Source organism: Neomonachus schauinslandi, chromosome 3, assembly GCF_002201575.2.
Source record: "Neomonachus schauinslandi chromosome 3, ASM220157v2, whole genome shotgun sequence".
NCBI lineage: Eukaryota > Metazoa > Chordata > Mammalia > Carnivora > Phocidae > Neomonachus > Neomonachus schauinslandi.
Window position 1 is genome coordinate 61,364,848 of NC_058405.1, and position 19,348 is coordinate 61,384,195.

Below are 19,348 nucleotides of genomic sequence, written 5' to 3' on the forward strand. Positions count from 1 at the left end.
TGTCACAGGATGCTGCCAGGCTCTGACTGGGGTTTGGCACTTTGGGCCTTCAAGGCAGGAAGAAGCCCAGCCCTTCATCCCAGCGTGTGTCTCCCAGGCAGGGCCTGGCTCCCTGGAGGACATTTGGCCAGGAGTCCCTCAGGGTCACCTCAGGTCAGTTACCCAAGGAATCTTTAAATATGAGCATTTAAGTCACCCACCTGAAATTTCTCCATCACCTTGGTGACTTTCTCCTGAAGACCATATCAAACACACTCTGTCCACTCCAATTAAACTCAGCAGGGGTAGATTGACCATTCATAGCCTCCTCCCCTTTCTTCATTCCTCCACCCTCCAAGCATTCGTATGCAGCTTTCTCCCTTGATCCTCAGGTTCCAGGAAGCTGACTGATGCGCCCAAGGAGGGATTCGAACTGGGGTCTGCATCCAAACCCAGTGCTTGGTCCACTCCATTGCACTGAGGAGCACAAGCAAGGCCCCCACTTAACACTCACCTGTGGGTAAAGCCCTGCATCCCGCCCACTGGCCACGCAAAGACTTTTCTTACAGAGAAGATGTGGTTTATGGATCACAGCCCACGCACCAGTCCCGCATTACACCTGTTTGTTTTGTAGAATACCCCTGAAAGGGGCGAATATGTCCATGGAGCTCGGCAGGGCAAGCTTGCCTTCCTTTTCTAAAGGGCTTTCCGGGGATCAGCTACATCCACAGGCTCGTCTGTCTTTCTGAACAAACACAGCCAGTGTGGATGTGACGCTGCAGGATGGAAGGGTGTAGGGGGAGTCCTAAGAGTCCTGCTTGCCCCAGAGAGGGTGCGCAGGGGAGGGAGGAGAGGGAGACCTTAGACGGAGATTAGGAACTCCACAGACTCAAGAGCAAAGACAGAAGAGCCCTGTGGTCAGAGTACTTCGGTGATGTACTAAGTGTCTGCACAAGTATTTACCACCTCCGAGTCCACTTTCCCAAGCTGCAAAGTGTATGAGGATTAAATGAGATTCACGAACACGCCTGACTTGCAGCAGGTGCTCAATAAATCACAATATTAGCACAATCCTGGCTTGACCCCTGGTCCCCGTGCCCCCAGGGCATTCCAAACTCGCAGGTCCCAAATGGCAGACTCGGGGCCCTCAAAGATTGTCAATGTTCTTTCTTCCCACCACTAGATCTTTGAGTAACTTCGCTCCTGGTTACTGAAGAATTAGCCCCACTGTACTTGCTCTCGCTCACTTCTGCCGCGGGGATTTGCTCCATCCATTTTACTTCTTCTTTCATGTCTGTCCTCCAAGCCCCCAGATACTGATGTCCCTCCATCCTAGATCTCTTTCCTCGTGTCTGCCGCACTCTCATGCTGTCCCCTTTTGTCTTCCTTTTGCCATCAGGCTTCTGGAAATGATAAACTGTGTTTCTTTTCTTTCTTTCTTTTTTTTAAGATATATATTTAATTGACAGAGAGAGACACAGTGAGAGAAGGAACACAAGCAGGGGGAGTGGGAGAGGGAGAAGCAGGCTTCCCACGGAGCAGGGAGCCCAATGTGGGACTCGATCCCAGGACCCTGGGACCATGACCTGAGCCGAAGACAGACGCTTAATGACTGAGCCACCCAGGCGCCCAATAAACTGCGTTTCTTTTAGGGGTGGCCTCCACCACCTCCAACAGCCAATCCTAGCCACGCCTCTGGGACCAGCATTCGTCCTGGCACCCACACCTTGGGTGACGGCCCCTCCATCCTCTTCTCTTTCCAGTCCTTTGCAACATTTAATGCTTCTGATGTTTCCCTCCTTAAAAATCTCTCTCTAGGGGCGCCTGGGTGGCTCAGTCAGTTAAGCGTCTGCCTTCGGCTCAGGTCATGATCCCAGGGTCCTGGGATGGAGTCCCACATCTGGCTCCCTGCTCAGCAGGGAACCTGCTTCTCCCTCTCCCTCTGCCTCTGCCTATGCTCCCCGCTTGTGCTCTCTCTCTGTCAAAAAATAAATAAAATCTTTTTAATAAAAATCTCTCTCCATGTCTGGGTATTTTAGAAATGCATACTGCATTATGTGGGGGTAGAAAGACACGGTGTCTGGGATTTGCTTTAAACTACCTCAGCAACTCAAAAAAGGAAACAAAAGGGGGAAGAGAAGGAGCAATTTGGGCAAAATCTTGAAAATTACTTATTTCAAGGAGAGGTTAAGGGCAGGTGTATGGAGATTTCATTGTACTCGCTGTGTTCTCCTCTGTGTTTCTACATACTGAACAGTAAAAAAAACAAAAAACAAAAAAAACCTGTTTCCTAGGGCCTCCTCATCATACATCCCTTCTGGCTATTTTCCTTCTCTGGGCCCTCTTCTGAGTCCTCTGTCTGCTTTATATCCACATCCTTCCTTAAAAATAAGTGTTTGCCGAGGTCTTTGCTCCTTTCTGTGTCATGAATCAACGTGCACAGCCTGAGCAAACACATCTGCCCCAGAGTTTCACCTGAGCTTTTGGTGAAGATGACCCCCTCCTCTGCAGCTTCGGGCCTGGCCTCTCGCCAAACTGCAGACCCACATGTATTTTTTAAAAATTTATTCGTATTTTAAATATATATATATATATATAAGCAAAATCAATGTACCCATAACCCAGATTTGACCAGTGCTGACATTTTTGCCTCATATTTTTAGAAAAAACATGTTACAAATATAGTTGAAGAGCCTAAGTACTTCTCAGATTCTCTCAGACCCCTTTCTCTTCTTTTCTCCTCGGGGGAAACTGCTGTTCTAAACCCAGTTGGTAACTCCTCCACCCCATATGTGTACTTTGACTCCAGAAGCCTGTGTCTACAACAATATGTGCAACTATTTTCTTTTAAAAATGTACACAAAGTGGGGCGCCTGGGTGGCTCAGTCCGTTGGGCGTCTGACTCTTGATTTTGGCTCAGGTCATGATCTCAGGGTGGTGGGATCGAGCCCTTCCGGTGTAGGGCTCTGCACTCAGTGGGGCGTCTGCTTCTCTCTCTTCTTCTCCCTTTGCCCCTCCCCACAGTTACTCTCTTTCTCAAATGAACAATTAAAAAAAATACAAATAAAAATGTATACAAAGCAATTTCATTATATTTTTGTGTCTGCAACTTTTTTCACTCAACATTGTGATTTGCGAGTTCTCCATATTGATATATGTAGATCGAGCTCATCCAGCTTAAATGCAGCAGAGTACTTCATTATATGACACATGCCACAAGTTGTCTACCCATTTCCGTCTTGAGGGGCCCCCTGGCTGCTCCCCATACGAACAGTGCTGTAATGACCCCCAGCGTACCCATGCACGAGCACGCCGCGGGCCTCATACAGATCACCTCCCAGTGGCCCTCAACACTCGGCTGTGCTTGCTTGCTCTCTGATTCGCCCACTCGACTCCAAGCAGAATACATTCATTTCATCTCTCCACGATTGCCACATCATACCTAACTCACAGTGGATTAACGTGAAGGGAGGAAGGGGGAGAGGGAAGGAAGTCATAGAACCTCCCACCACCAAGGTCAGGATCAAAGGACTAGGCAGCCAATGGCATTATTTTGTGGAAATTCAGGAATGAAGTTGGCAGTGAGGAGTCCAAGAGGCATCGTAATAGTGATTTATACGCCTGGGATCAAAGGGCATCCTCTCGGCATGCTTTTTACATCTCAGGAGAAAAAGGAGAGCCGCTGCCTGTATTTTGCAGTACTTAGGCTTCTGATAAAAGCCAGTTATGGACTAGTTTGTGTTTTTCACTTCAGATGAAGTGAAACTGCATTGTCTTAAGCCAGCCAAGGGTAGACAGAGAAAGGATAAGATTTCCTGGTAATCCAGCAAACATGTACTTAACTTCTGTGCCAGGCACACCTTGGGCGAACTCTGGGGGGGTGTCTGGGCTAAGGCACAGGGCAGGAAACAGGGTCAGTGTGAGGGTCACTAGAGCTAGAGATCTTGACTGGATGGCGGCTGGGGAGGTGGCGCTCAGGATGGACTTGGTCTTGGTCTTGGGCTTCCTCAGAGCTCTGCTGGGTGCTGGGGTCATTCACTAACCTCCTGCAGGTGCAGGCTTAGCTCCTGAACAGGTGGGGTGTGGAGCACCGGACCCACGAGAGGTCTGGGCAGCTGGGGCAGGCACAGGACCGGCGTCCTGCCCACTACTCTCCCAGGGGCCTTGTTGCAATCCCCTTTCCACATAGCAGCTGGAGTGATCTTTTAAAAACACAAATGAAATCGTGTCACTCTTCTCCTCAAAACCCTCCGATGTCTTCCATCAGCCTTGGAATGAAGGCTTCTATCAGCTTCTTGCTCTGGCTGGCATGCCCCTGGGAGTTCTGGTCCCACCCTTCCAACCATGCTCCCTCCTACTCTCTGGCCCTTGCCTCTCCTGGGACGCTCCCAGCTGGAGCCTCAGGCGTTCACACGTACAGGCCTCTATCTTTCCACGGACACTTTTGCAGAGACACCTCTCCTGCTGCCTAGCTGAAATACCCCCTCCCCGCCCCTCAGAGCCATCCCCTCCGCCCCACCGTCCTGCTGCAGGGTCTCTGCAGTGCTTCCCACTAGCAGAGGTGAGATTACGTCTGTCTATTGTTGTCTTTCTCTCTTGCCTTAGAATTCCAGCTCCTGAAGGGCATGCATCTCATCTGCTTCGTTCTCCTGCTGCAGACCCAGCACCTACAATTGGGAGAGGTGCCTAGTAAACATTTAGGGAAGGAATGGGTTCCTGGCGGCCTTCAGACTCCCAGCCCCAATTCTTCCGGAGGCTCAACTGTATTCCCACAACACTCCTACAGCCTGATTATAGATTCCTCCTTGGCTCGAACTTGCTTGGTTTGACTCCCGATGTGGGCAATTCACAGCTCTAGCAAGGCTCGAAGAACAGGTCAGAGAGGGAGCCGTCAATCCTGTTCAACACTCAGACATTTGACCTGGGACCGAGAAGTGGCTGCAGACCCCTCAGGATGTCAAGTGTCTGGGGCGACCGTGAGCGGTAAGGCTCATGTCAAGGGATGGGGGGCGGCAAGCCTGGGTTTTTTCCTTCAGTACCTGGTGCTTAGTAGGCTTTGAGGTATCCAGCAATTTCCTCTCAGTCCATAAACATGGGTCTGCCAGGTAATTGCTTTTGCAACTGCCAATGGCACCGGGCTGGAAATGACATGTCAGTCATTCCAGGTAGGAATCCAGGAGGCTTAAATGATCCTCCGCTCCCCAGCCTGGCAGGTTCGCTCCTCAGTCCTCCGGGTCTAAGTTCCGAGCGGTTCCCGGGAGTCCACTGCCAGGCTGCGTGTGGGCAAGGGAATCTTCCGAGGCTGGGCACCCTAGACCCTGGGGCTGTCCCTCTCTAAGGCATGCCAGGTGGCCTCTGCCTCGGAAGTGCCACCATCAGCGCACATGACAGACAGCCCGGCGGCGGTCCCTGTCTTCTGCTAGCCCCAGCCACGAGGGAAGTTCTGAGCGGCCTACAGCATGGTGGGTGACGGGCTGCTTGACTTTTGAGCCACCAGAATTAAAGGGGCTCAAGCATTTTCTCCCACAAATATATAACCCCTCCTCTTCCCTCCATCCGACTCAGCCAGGAGGGGTAGTGTGGGGGTGGGGGCAAGGTCCAAAGCATTTTCTCAGGAGCTCAACCTAATGTGAGCTTTCTCGTTGCTCAGGCTTGCGTGCCATCATCCCTCCCCCTGGCCGGTGTGGGGGATTGTGGTGTGTGCCTGTGTGTGCTCACGCGTGTGTGGGCGTGTGCATGTGTGTGTTGGGGAAAGGCATGCCGATTCAGCTTGATTGGACAGTCTTCCCACTAATACAGCTGTATATCTGGGCTGTGCCTGTCTTTTTTTTTTTTTTAAAGTATGCTCCACGCCCAGTGTGGAGTCCAACGTAAGGCTTGAACTCACAACCCCGAGATCAAGACCCAAGCTGAGATCAAGAGTTGGATCCTCAACCAACTGAGCCACTCAGGCACCCCCGAGCTGGGCCTTTTTGGAATGTAAGGGCAGGACTCCCGGCTTCGTTCTCTGGGTCCTCCCTCCCACCTCTCTGCAGGTAACAATGACCCCTGACTAGGGAAGGTCACGGAGTGGAGACAAATGGGCTGGGAGAGCTGGACAGCACATCGGTCGATCCTTCACAGACCCCTCCCACAGGCGTTATCATTGGCAGATGCCCCAGTTAGAGCATTGGGAAACCCTCTGCACATGTCCTTTTCTTTTTCAGACAGATCAACACATTAGAGGTTCTGAGAGCTCATCTCCAGGAAAGAGTCCTGTTTATATGCCAGGGTTTTCCAAACTCAGTTGGCTTCTGGAGCTTCTCTGGAGAATCCCGGGTTGGTCTGGGGAAGGCTTAGGCTGTTACCTTGGGCACTGGTTGGCTCAGGGGCCTGCAGAGCCCATAGGGGGGTGGCTCTGTTTCTTATGGCCGCTGGAACAAATTATCACAAACTCAATGGCTTAGACAGCACAAATGTATTATCTTACAGTTCTGGAGGTCAGAAGCCCAAAAAACGTTTCATGGGCGAAGATCAAGCTGTCGGCAGGGGTGGGTCCTTCTGGAGTTTCAAGGGAAGAATCCATTTCCCTGCCTTTTCTAGCTTCTTGAGGCCACCTTCATTCCTTGGTTTGAGGCCCCATCCTCCAGCTTCGAGCACATCACCCCAACCTCTGCTTCTGTCTTCACGTCTTCTTCTCTGACTCTGGTCTTCCTAATCTCCCACTTTTGATGACCCTTGTGATGACCCTGGTGCACCTGTGGGATCCGGGACTCTCCCCATCTCAAGATCCTTAACTCCAACACATCTGCAGAGTCCCGTGTAAGGTGACAGGGTTTGAAGATGAGGATGTGCACATCAATGGGGAGCATTGTCCTGTCTACCACACTGTGTGGTGGTGGGGTGATGGAGTGGGCTGTTTGAAGCCTTGGCCAGATTCAGGTTGTGGCCTGTCACCGCATGTGGAGCTGACTGAGCGACTTTCTGGGACATGCCTCTGTGTTGGCAAGTGAGGATGAGCCCCTGGGAGTTCTGCACTGCAGCCCAGCTTTGCCAGCAGGAGTAGCTCAGGCTTTAGACTCTGAAATCTGGGCTGTGACTCAGGCCTGCTTACCTCTTGTAGAGGTTTTGCATCCAAGGCATTCGATAAAGTGTCTCAAGAAATCAGATATGAATGCCCGATGAAGAACCGGCTTTGTGCATCTGACATGGCCTCACCGTCCCCAGTCGTGACACCCTGGGGAAGCAATGGAATTGGTGGCTTGTTAATGTCAGGAGAAACAAAAGCAGAATCAGCTGTGTCAAATCCACACTGAGGTTGTGGAAAGGCATCAGCCAGAATACCTCATCTCGGGGTCCACGCAGGCAGCCCGATGGTGTTGCCTCTTAAAAGTGGGTAGCAGCCACCACTCAGCTTGTCCTGTAGCTGGGGTTGAGGGCTGAGGACCAGGACTTGAAAGAATCCTATGACACAAACAACTCCAAAGCTGTTAAAAAGAAAAAAGAAAAGAACAGGAAAAAAAAAAGACAAGAAAGAAAAAAGGGGGATGGGAAGAAGGAAGAGAGGGAGGAAGGAAAGGAAGAGAGAAGGGGGAAAGAGAAAAGAAAGGAAAAAAGAGAGAAGGGGAGAGGTGGGGGGGGAGAGGGAACCCCCCCTGCCACGCCCTCAGCCCATCCTCCTGCAGAGCTGAGAAGCCAGGAGGCGCTTCCGTTTTCATGGCAGGTGCATCTCCTTCCAAAGGCACACCCTAGCCCGTCTGTATCCATTTGGGCCATATTTCCGGGTGGGTATCCTGCTTCAGGAAGAAGCATCCTTTGAGCTGAGTGAATGAAGGAATATCAGTCCCACTCCAGGCTTGGGGCGAGGTGGGGCTTCCTATCTAGTTGAGTCCGGACATCACCACTTCCTCAGCCTGTGACACCAGATGGGCAAGTCTGTTGCCTCCCCTGCCCTTCAGTGCCCTTGCCCGGGGCCACCCGGGGTGACCATCTGGAGACTGAAGCCACGCAAGATGCTGTTGGACTCTCCTCCCCCAACCTTTAGCTTTTCTTAACAGTTCCTGGGAGGGAAGGCAGGCTGTTGAGGGTCTTCACAAGCCTGTGATAGGGATTGAGACCAGGAGGGACCAAGGTTGGCACCGGCGAGTCTTCCCAGGATCTCCTCTTTGCACTCCTAGGGCCACTGTTCAGAAAAGAGGGCTGGGAGGGGTGGCTGGGGAGAAGAAGGAAGAGATCCCCCCCCACCACCACCTATCCCTGCTTCCTCCAAACAGTGCAGCCCCACCTAACACGTTCACCTGCCCCTTGTCCTGTCCCCAACAACCAGTCCTTGCTCCCTCCACATGCACCACCCCCACCACATGCCCGCTCCTCTCCCAGTGAGGAAACCCTTCCTGCACTTGAAGGTCTCTCAGTTCTCACCTCTCTGAGATGCATTCCAAGAAGACCCAGGCTGCCAAGATCCCTCCCCTGTACCCGATGTCAATCCCATTGTGGAGGCAGAGATTCCGTGGGCCCTTCAGTATGTTTGGGGAACTCGGGTTTCTATGCTCATGACTTACCAGAACCTTTGGTATAACAGGAACTGGCAGGACAGGGCTAGCCAGAACCTTCCTGTGGAGCACCCTGGGTGTCCACCTCAATTCACAGCACAATCCCCTGCCCTTAGTGCAGGCTTCAGCCAGCCCTCCTTGTGTGACCCGCTCAGTGCAGCCTCCTGCCTTCTGTCTCCGATGGGACGTGTACCAAATCCTACCCTCTCCTGAGACCCTCCAATACCTAATCCTCTCGTATGCCTCCCTGTCATTGCTGGACATGGCTCCTCTCTAAACAACTCTCGCGCGTAGAAGGAGCATGCCATTGTTTAGCTCTTCCTTCATGTCTAAATTGCTTTCCCCAGACTCCACAGCCTTGTCCGCGTGAGCTAGCAAAGCAGCTGAAGGACGGGGCTCCTGTTGTGTGCTCCTCCCAAATGCTCCAGGCCCTCCCTGAGCACTCAGCACAACTCCTGGAACAAGACTTGTTAAAACTGACTGGAAATAGGGTCAGCTTTCTGAATATTTCTCAACTTAATTGCTCTCTTATACCATCAACAACAGTTTTGCCTATGAGCTCCTCCAATAGAATTTGAAAGAAACAAGAATGTGAACAAATGTTAACAAGGGTAGAAATAACTTTTTTCTTTCCTTTTACTAATCCAGATGTTTTAATAATAGCAACATACACATATACAATATATACATATAGAAATATGCATGTGTGTGTGCATATACATATATATACCTACATATAGGAAAGACATGTAGGTACAGAAAGACAGGTAGATAGATCCCAAATGCCCCTTCAGCTCAGTTAGAGAGAGACACATAGAGATGTGTACCAGGACCTGCCTCTCTAACTCATACTCTTTCCACATTTTCCCCCTGCCACCTGCCAAGGAGTGGTCTGAGTGGTTTTCTGCACATCCTGGCCCTTAGAGGTCACTTCAGGTCCTTGAACTCTAGTCAACAAATGTTTCCAGGCTGACTTCTAAGCTCGCCCTCTGAGGGCCACCTTCCACACACCCAGACCACACTGTAGCCAGCACAGCCCTGACCAACCAAGCTGGCCACGTGCCTTCCCCATGAAGGCCCCTTTGCCCTCTTCATGAAGGCCTCTCCTTCCATATTCTTCCATGAAATCACAACCCACGCTTTAATGGCCAACCCAAATGCTACCCTCCTCTCCGACACAGGGACCAGATGTGATTTTTCTCTCCTCCCCTGATTCCCACTCTAAGGCACAGGATCTCATTTTGCCCATTAGGGGTGTGTGTGTGTGCGTGCGCGCGTGCGTGCATGTGTGGCTGGGAGGCAAGAGGAGGGGGAGGGACAAGAGTCACTTGCACTGACTGTCCTTCAGGTGGACAGGGGAGCACTGATCACCAACAGGGAAAGCCATATATACACTAAAACATTACCTAAAAATGGGTGGAGCTTTAAATGGAAACCAAAGCCCCCATCCTGAGGTGTCTACTATTTGTCACACTTTACCGGACACCCCGTTGGATCCAAACTGAAGTGCACCCAAAGTCAGAGACTCGCATTACAAGCCTCTTTTAGATTCCCGGAAGTAACAAATTTCAACACTTCGCTAGATTCTAAGCTCATATAGCTTTTAGCTTTAATTCTGACTGTTTACCAGGAAGGAGAAAACAGAAGTTTATAACACACATATATTCCTCCAGAAAAAAAAAGATCCTCTCCCTGCCCCTCTCCCCGCACTGGGGACAATTAAAGGCAGGTTATCCTGTGACTGAAGCCACGTGACGTCCCGGCCCACCCCCCTGTGTGACGGAAATACCACACCTCTGCGGGGTTAGATTTAGTCCCCGAGGCTGGGTCGTCAGAAATAGGAGAGCAAGATTGTTCTCTTCAATCAAGTATTCGTATATTCTTTAGGAAACCATACTTGAAGTGACATAATTCTACCCTGGAGAGAAAGGAAAGGCATCAAAAGAGATTGGTGAAAATGCTCGAAGTCCTAAGTAGGACGCAGATGGGTTGAGCGAGACAAGGTCCTGCCTTCTAGACCAGACTGGTAGGACACAGGAAAAAGAAGCCACTTCCTTTTCAGCAGCTCTCGCTCACTAGCACCCTTTACTTATCACTTTCCTAATTCCCACTGTGCATCATTCAGACCATCAATACTTACTGACATGCACAATTGTAGGCCACACACTCTGGTGAAGTAGGAGCTCCTCTCTTCTACACTGAATCGGAAGATCAGAAAGCAGAGTGACCACCTCATGGGGTGGAATCGGGTTTTGAACTCGCGTCGCAGTGGGTGCTCTTACTTTCTCCTCCAGGGCATGGCCTCCTGCTGCAATGTTCTTCCTGGGACATGGGGCATGCCACGGTGGAGCATCAGGTTCTAGAACCACCGGGAAACGAGGAGCAGGAATCCAGCCTGGTGTGCAGCTACTGGACAAAGGCTGCTCCTTTGAAAGCAAGCCACACAGTCCAGGAGATCTGAGAAGCAGACCCATTAAGTGGGTGCTTCCTCAGGCCCAGCGAGGGAACACACAAGGGTGGGTTTTGCATGCTTGTGTGGAAAGGCTGTGAGCCGTGTGTTTTTCATCTAGAATACATCCACCATCATGAATGACATCAACTACAACAGCTAACATTTGTTGTGTGCTCAGCATGTGCTTTCCTCAGATGACCTCACTCTATCCTCACCATTATCTTGGGACGGGAAACTATTATTACAGATGAGGAAGATGAGGCCCCAGGTCACGCTTCGTTCTTTTTTAAATTGCGACAAGGCAGGAAGATCTAAAGGAGACAGGACGACACCTGCATTGCCTACTGAGGTTACCCGAGACCATCGGCCACCTTGCACTTGGGTGAGGGTTTCCTATCTCAGAACAGGAAACAGGGCAGTGCTCCTCACCAAATAGAAGAGGAGATAGAGGTCCACAGCAGGTAAGCCCAGCTCAGGATCCAGCGACCCCCAAGGGGGCCGTAATGGACACTACCAGGGACACACTTCTGCCCAGGGGCTTGGGGTGGAGCCTATAAATCCAAGGCAAACACAGGAGTCTCAGAACCTGGAGCTTCGGGGACACTGAAAATCACTATGAGCCTTTAAAACCGTTTTTTTTTTTTTTATGTTCAAGCTTAAAAAAAATCTTAACTTGGAAACAGCATGAAGCACAGACAGACACACGTGACGATAGAGAAGTTCACTGCCGAGTCATCCCAACGACATACTCTGCATGGCTAAATGCAGGCTAATCATGCCCGCATAAACACATCATAGCTTAGAGCTGCCCCCGTGCCAGAGCTGGACTCCAGCCTCACGTTCTGCCCCATCTCCCATTTTCGTTATGATGAGCTTTATTTGAATTTCCAGATGCGTCCAGAAAAAAAACAATGATCAAGAGATTTGGGATCCTGCTGCAGACTGGGAGGTTGTTTTGGTCAGAGAGACACCTGGTGGCTCTCGAGATAGAACACACTGTCCTGCAAAAGGACACTTCTCTTGCCCCAAGCATGCCATGGGGGGGCCAGAGGGGCCAGGGAGGCCCGACTTCTCCTGCTGAGAGCACCGGGTGTCACCTTTGCAGGGAGGGAGGTGGGCCTGGTAAGACCAGAGCCAAACGGGCTTGAACACCTTTCCCAGCCTTGTCTCCTGCACAGTCAGCTGGACTCCCCTGAGCGTGGTCCCCCCATCTGTGGAAATGAGACCTGATGCCTATCATTCTTAAGATCATTGTGAGGACAGGGTGAGCAGGAGAGACAACCCACTGGGGAACCAGCACAGAGCCATTGGCCTCGCCTCCCCGTCTTTGATTATTGTCTGTCTCCTCCTGACCTCACTGGGACCTGGGTATTTGTGGGTTCACAACAGCTGCATCCCCAGCTCACTACAGCACCTGGAGATCAGGGAGCTGGGCCCCTGGGGGCAGACAGGCTTTGCTCCCTCGGGGTCTCAGTGTGATCCACCCACAGAGGACACCCTCCACAAAATCATGTTCATGGGGTTTCCTTTTGGGTGCTTTCCCCCACCTTATATATTTCCCTATGTTCAAATTTTTGCTATAAGCAGTTATTAGGCTTACATTAAGTAAGAAGAAATAATGGCCATTTCCTTTTCAGAGGAAAAAAATGTTAAATTTCCTTCAATTCTTGTTTTCATCTTAGCCCACGGATGATTTCACATCTGTTTATTCATCTTTTTGAATAGAATAAAGGAGACTCAGGGATTTCGTGGCATTATTTAACATTCTCATATTCTATCCTGTAATTTCAACCATTGTCATTGTCTTCACACAAAGGAAAACGGCAGGTAAGTAGACATCTCCCTCTGGAATAAACCCACACAGTGGTGTTTTTGTCCCTGCCCATGTTGTGTGTGAAAACTCAGGAAGCAGAGTGGTTTCATTCCCACCAGCTCCACAGTGCACCCCAAGCCAGATCAGCGCTCCCACATACAGGGTCGTCTGCAAAGGGAAACTGAGTCAGCATGATTGCTTGCTGAAAGCATTTCTTTGTATTATGCACTTCTTACCTGTTTTCTTTAAACAAAAGATGCGATTTAAGAAAAACTTGTATGCAGAGTAGAACTTTTCTAACTCAAGAAGTATTTATATGCATTAGGGAATTTACCTGCTGAAATATTGACATGAATTTTTTTAAGAGAGAAGATTGCCACAAGCTGGGGAGGGGGGAGGAAGGAGGGAAGGGACAGAGGGAAAGAGAGAGAGAATCTTAAGCAGGCTCTATGCCCAGCGTGGAGCCCGACACAGGGCTCGATCTCACGACCCTGAGATCATGACCTGAGCCGAAATCCAGAATAGGATGCTTAACTGACTGGGCCACTCAGGCGCCTGTTGATGTGAATTTTTTTAAAGCCAAAAAAAAAAAAAAAAAATCCATCTCTATTTCAAATAATCTTTTTCTAATTAACCTATTTGATGGGCTGATTTTGGTTTATGCTGGGTTTTCTTAATATAAAGGCCACTTTATTAATCTTGGTTTCTTAGCAAACTAGCAGAACAATTTGACTATTTTTTGCCATGTCAATTGGAAGGTGCCGTCTTTACCAAAAAACTAGATTATCCATTTACTTAAAAGGTTACCCCATCACAAGGCTTTACTAAGATCTTAAAGACTGAAAACTTACCAGGAATGGCTAGACACTGTGATTTCTTCTGGTGCGTGTGGAATGGTTATCAGGGAGATTTGCTCATGTTTTAGAAGGATCTATTTTTTAAAGAAATGGAATCCCTTGCTAACGTGGTATCAACCCTCTCTTCCCACAAGGGGACATGCATACAGCATGAAATTCCCATACGCGGGCATCCAGAAAAACAGTCCAGCATGCCTGGCATGAAGCGCTACGTGGTGTGCTGGACGGACTGCGGGGCAAGCAAGTGGGACAAACCCCTGCCTGGTTCTCCCTGTGGTCATAGTGAGCCACAAAGATATCACCTCCATGATTCTGCAGGGAAGTGCTGACCTCAGGATGGCCAGAGCGGGGGGAAAATCCCAAATCGGATAAAGGATAGGTTCCCCGCACGTCTACGGAACCTACAATTAGGGCAGAATCCTGAAGTCCTACAGTTTGTGTCTGTGACTTCATAGTGTCTATTTCCCTTTCTAGGAAACTGATCACATGTCCCAGTTTGCCCGGAGAGTCTCGGTTTAGGCCAGTTGGCCTGGCATAATTATTAATAGCACCCCTTTCACTCTTAAAAGCGTCCTGGTTTGGATGATAAATTACCCTGTCACCTCACCTTTAGCTGGAGCTCACTCAGGGCCCCCTTGCCACCCCAAGATGCCCGCAGAGCCTTCCCAGCAGAGTCCTTTGGTCCAGACATTTCTACTACTCGCCCTGCCCCACTCCTCTGGGGCCAAGGGACCCAAAATATAGCCCTCCTGATTAAAATGTGTATGTCTGAGATAGCCTTTTGTTGACAATTTCTGTCAAGCAGAGAAGTGCATCGAATGGGGCAGATCGAGGCCTGTGTCTGGCCCGGGGGACAGGTACCCAGACAGGGGCTGTCCTCCAGAGAGTTCTCCCCACACACACACTGCGGGACAGGGGCTTGCAGGGCGCTGGGGCGGGGCGCAGATCAGAGGGTCTGGCCACTGGCGCGGGCCTCCACAGTGAAACCCGACCCTTCTCCGCCCCCACCCCCCTTGCAGAAGAGGCCTTGCACTGGCCTCAATTATGCTTCTCGCATGCACAGAGCCAGCCAGAGGCAGCCTTTAGATGAATAAAAATAAACTTTATTCTAATACAGCATGGAAAGTTTTTGAAACAGGAACTCTTCTTATCTGACACACAAAAAATTCTTACCCCCTGAACATCTAAAGGTTATATTCTGTACAATTATATAAATATTTTCATGGCCATATACACATGAGGTTTATGGTCCTAAAAAGCCTTTGTGAAATCAATACAATTAGATCCTTTAGACAATGATTAACCTAGTTAGAAAACAAGAAACCCTCCTGAGCACAGCCAGGAATAAAGGAAGGACAGGGCAGGAAGAGGCCCGAGGGAAAGGAAGAGTGAAAACGACAGGAACACAATGGAACCCACTGCAGGATTGTAGGGGGTAAGACCCAGCAACACGAGATTATAGGCAAAAAATGGAAACAAACCATCCGAGGGAAAGGTGAGCTGATCCCAAGATCAAGTTTCATTCCAAGTCGCTAACAATGAATCGATCACCCGGCAGACTTGTTCTTCTAGGAGCAGGTGGCTTTTTCCTGTTTATTCCTGCCAACTGATATTCTGGTGGCAGCCACCGCGGAGAAAAGACTTCCCTGTTCTGGCATGTGCGCGGGCTGTGCGATCCTGGGCGGGATACCCAGCCTCTCTGAGCCTACCGCCCTGCCCGTCCAACGTGGACAGCAGTATCTACTTGGCTGGTTTGTTGGGAAGATTACAAGTAGCCTAGAAAAAGTGCTTACACTGTCCCTGAAACATAACTGGTACTCAATAAATAAAACTATTTTGTGTGTGATAAGGCCTCTCTCTACCTTAAAATTTATTTTCTTTCTACTCGTGTACTACCATGTGGTTCCGCCAATCACCGCCGACTTGACTGTCTAAAACTGGCCCCATTCCTGCCCCTCTGATGTCCTACAATCACAAAGAGCCACTGAAAGTGTGAAACACGCTCTCCCTTGGGGCAGCAGTGGTGACTCCTTTCCTAAGGCGTGTGCACAAGCAGAAGCTCCTGGAGAGTGTGATTCCCTCTTCTTCGGGTACGCGTTTCCGTGCAGTTGGACACCAGCAGGAGCACCACGGACGTGAACTCTACTGAACTCCGCAAGCTGACAGTCCCATAGCAGACCATGTCATTGAAGCTCCCAGAGGCGTGCAAGGCGGTCTGGCAAGTGCACACACCTCCCCGCGGGACGCGGTTTCAAGCACGACAGGCCTCCGCATGTCCCAAGGACCTGGACCCCACAGGAGGCAGGATTTCCCAGGTCTCAGACTCTGAGACCCTCACTCCAGCAGGGCGGCAACAATCCACAAGAGCACACCATTCCGAGGAGCGAGAAGCCAGGACTCCGTGGCCAGGGGGCACACAGTCAGGAGAGAACTCTCCTCAGCCTGAAGAGAAGCAAGGCGGGCTCTCTGGCCCGCGCGAGAGGGAGCAGATGCAGGCCTGAGGGCAACAGCAGGGATCACTAGGGTCCTGCTGTCAGAGATCTGGCAGGGGTGGGCTGGGGTGGGCTGGCCCCAGTGTTAAGAACAGAAAAGGAAGAGACGATGCCGGCAGACGTCAGTGGGGTGTATTTGAGGTAAACTGTGGTCTCAGATACGCAACGCATGTGGGTGTTGTCAAAAAGAACCCAACACAAGGCTTCTCGTGAGTTCTAAGGAAAGGCCCAGCTAAGTTTTTGGTCCTGGTGAGATTTTCCTCATTTTACAAGCAGTCATTCCAAACACTAAAGCAGAGGTCTGCGAGGAGGGCTGGCTGTCCTCTCCTCTGCTAGAGTCCAGCAAGGTTCCCAACAAGCCCAGGCCAACAGCACGGTCAGCCCGGGAAGCCTGGCCCCTGTGCTGGTGGGATCCAGGCACGGGGGGTGGGGGTGGGGGGCGGGGCCTACCCAGGAGCCACATCTGGACGTGGCACATGCTAGGAGGGATGACCAGGAATGTCCAGGGAGTCGAAGTCCCCATGGCTGGAGGGGAGCTTCGTCCATCCTGCTGCTGGTGCTGCACCTGTTTGGCCTGAGCCTCGGCCACGGGGAAAGCCGGGCCGGCTACTCACTGAGGAGACGGACCCCTGGCTCTGCACCCGCCTGGAGCTTTCAGATGCACTGCTCCTCATCTCTGTCATTCAGGAGCAGAGACCACTTGTCCCCACCGTCATCAGCCGCAGCACTGTGTCGAGACAGCTTGTCGGACTTCAGGGAGGACAGAGACACCTGGCTGATGAAGCTGACCTGGTCCCAGGGCGTGGCCCTCGGGGAGTCCCGTCGCCGGTCATCCATGCCGATGTGCACGCTCACCTGCGACGCCGTCAGGGGCTTCATGCGGCCCTGGGCCTGCGCCTCATACCTCTCCAGGTCAGGCTTCTTATAGCTGCCAAGTGAGAATCCGGGAGCATTTGAGCCATTGTGGGCATAGGGGGTTTTTTTGTTTTCTGGTTCTTTTTGAAGGATGGCGAAGAGCTCTCACCAAAGTCTTTCAATAACATATGGTATGGAAACCCCATGGATTTTAGGATTTTTAAAGGAGAGGGTATCGAGCTCCTAGGGTTCAGGTAAAGTTCGCCTGATTGAGAAACTTCCCATCCAAATGCCCAGCACAGTGTAGGCTGCCGTTAACTTTTGTTAAATGAAAGCACGAATAAACGTCTTTTCAAAAAAGGACAACTGATAATACACGAGGACCGCACATGTACGTGGCATTTACACGAACAGTGCAGATGGCTGGGAGGTGCTGAATGACCCCCTCGTGGCGCTGGTCAGGTCATGACGCACACCTGCCGCGGTGCACTGGGCACCTGCGCCCAGCACCTGCCCATCGCTAGCCCACGGGGCGGCTGGGTGGGGGGAGAAGGCCTAGCGAGCACCACCTGTGGTGCGCGCTCCCGCCTTGAGGGACTCACCACTTGAGCTGCAGCGATGAGAGAACCACAGACACGGAGGAGGCCGCCATGGCCGCCGAGCCCATCCACGGCTGTAGCACGATGCCGATGGGCATGAAGACCCCTGGCCAAGGGAAGGACGACACTCACGCCACAGCTCAGAGGAGACGGTCCTCACCTTGGGCTGCCCCCTGTGAAGTTCCCCATCTTGGGGCGGCTCAGAAACCCCCACTGCTGTGTCATGACCATGTGCCCGCACACCTCTGAAGTAGGCGGTCTCGGAGCTGGGCAGGGGGCTGCTGTCTAGGGGACTGGGGCCTCCCACCCACCCTGGTCTACCTGGGATAGTCCACAGGGGGCATCATGGGTTTCAGGGGGAGCTGCAAGGGACCATGGAATCCCAGGGACCATCTTTGCAGCTTCCGTTTACCTTCAGAGACTTAGAAAGTGGAGAACATGATAAAATCAACTCTTTCTAAAATGTTTCTGCCCCGCCAGCTGGCCAGGCAGCCAGGCAGCCAGCGAAGTGGGCTACTCATTAAGTTGGGCAGAAACCCAGCAGGCAGAGAGAAGGCTTTCTGGCTGGCAGCTGGAGTCAAAGGTAACCTAGCAGGGGAGAGCCACCCTACCTGCGGCAATGGGTATTCCGATCAGGTTATAAATCAACGCCAGCACCAGATTGAGGCGTATTCTCCAGACGGTCCTCTTGGACAGGTGAATGCTAGCCACCACATCGAGCAAATCGTTCTGTAGGAGGAACACACGGTCAGTCAGGAGCTCTGTCCCGCGGCCCTCACCGCTTCCACAACCGGGACAACAGGGCACGAGAAGATACAGCTGAGCTTACTCTGATGAGGACAACGTCAGCAGCCTCAATGGCGACGTCCGTGCCTGTCCCGATGGCAATGCCCACATCAGCCCGGGCCAAGGCCGGTGAGTCATTGACCCCATCTCCCACCATGGCGACCTTCTTCCCTTCATTCTGGAGCTCCTGGACCTTGGCCACCTTGTGAGAAGGCAGGACCTCTGCAAAGACCTTGTTGATGCCAACCTAAAGGGAAAGGAAAACAGTCATCGAAAGAGAAATACATGCCAACCCCTGGTGTTGGCAAAGGATAGTGACCAGCAGCAGAAACCTGTGTGGCATCCTGCCCCCACTCCCTCCGGCCTCCAAGCCCAGTCAGCGATGTCAGTCACCAAACCCTAGATCCCAGGGCATGCCATCCCCGTGCCCCGCTTCCATGGTGGCTTTAGTTCTCCCTGCCCACCTCCCGGCCTCCCAATCCTCCTCCCTATCCCCACCGTGGTCTTTCCAGAACAGTGGTCAGCTGGTCACGTTACTCTCCTGCTTAAAGACCCAGTGGAACCCACTTCCTCTGGGATGACATCCACACTTCTCAGTCTGCCTCCCAAGCCTCTCTGGACCTGGTCTCTGCCTGCCTCCAGCCCTCGCTGCATTCTGCCCCTTTCAGCTTCCTGCAGCTCTCCAGCCCTTGCCGTGGTGCTCATGCTGCCTGCTCTGTCCTGGAAATGTCAGCTTCCCTTTCTCCAACCTTCTCCCTCTTCTTCAAACGACCACTCCTGAATCAAGCATTTCCTCCCCTGGGAAGGTGGCTCCAGACCCTGCCACGCTGGGGTCAGTTGGCGGCTCCCACGTGTCCTGTGCACTTTTCTGTTGCAGAAGCAAGCACTCAATTCCAGCCTGGCCACTGGTCACCCTTACCCTGAGGACAGCGAGCTGCCGGAGCGCAGGCGCCCTCTTCACTCCTCTCTGGAGCCTGTCACATG

General features: G+C 51.6%; 1 protein-coding gene across 1 annotated transcript in view; it reads right to left on the reverse strand.

The window, feature by feature from the left end:
- Positions 1-16,047: 16,047 nt before the first annotated feature.
- Positions 16,048-19,348, reverse strand: part of ATP7B (ATPase copper transporting beta) — a 52,424-nt gene continuing 49,123 nt past the window's right edge. Inside the window, 4 exon segments of the mRNA XM_021678318.2 lie at positions 16,048-17,052; positions 17,582-17,684; positions 18,190-18,307; positions 18,408-18,611. Of these exon segments, the coding sequence (XP_021533993.2) occupies positions 16,779-17,052; positions 17,582-17,684; positions 18,190-18,307; positions 18,408-18,611 (699 nt within the window). The 3' untranslated portion in view covers positions 16,048-16,778.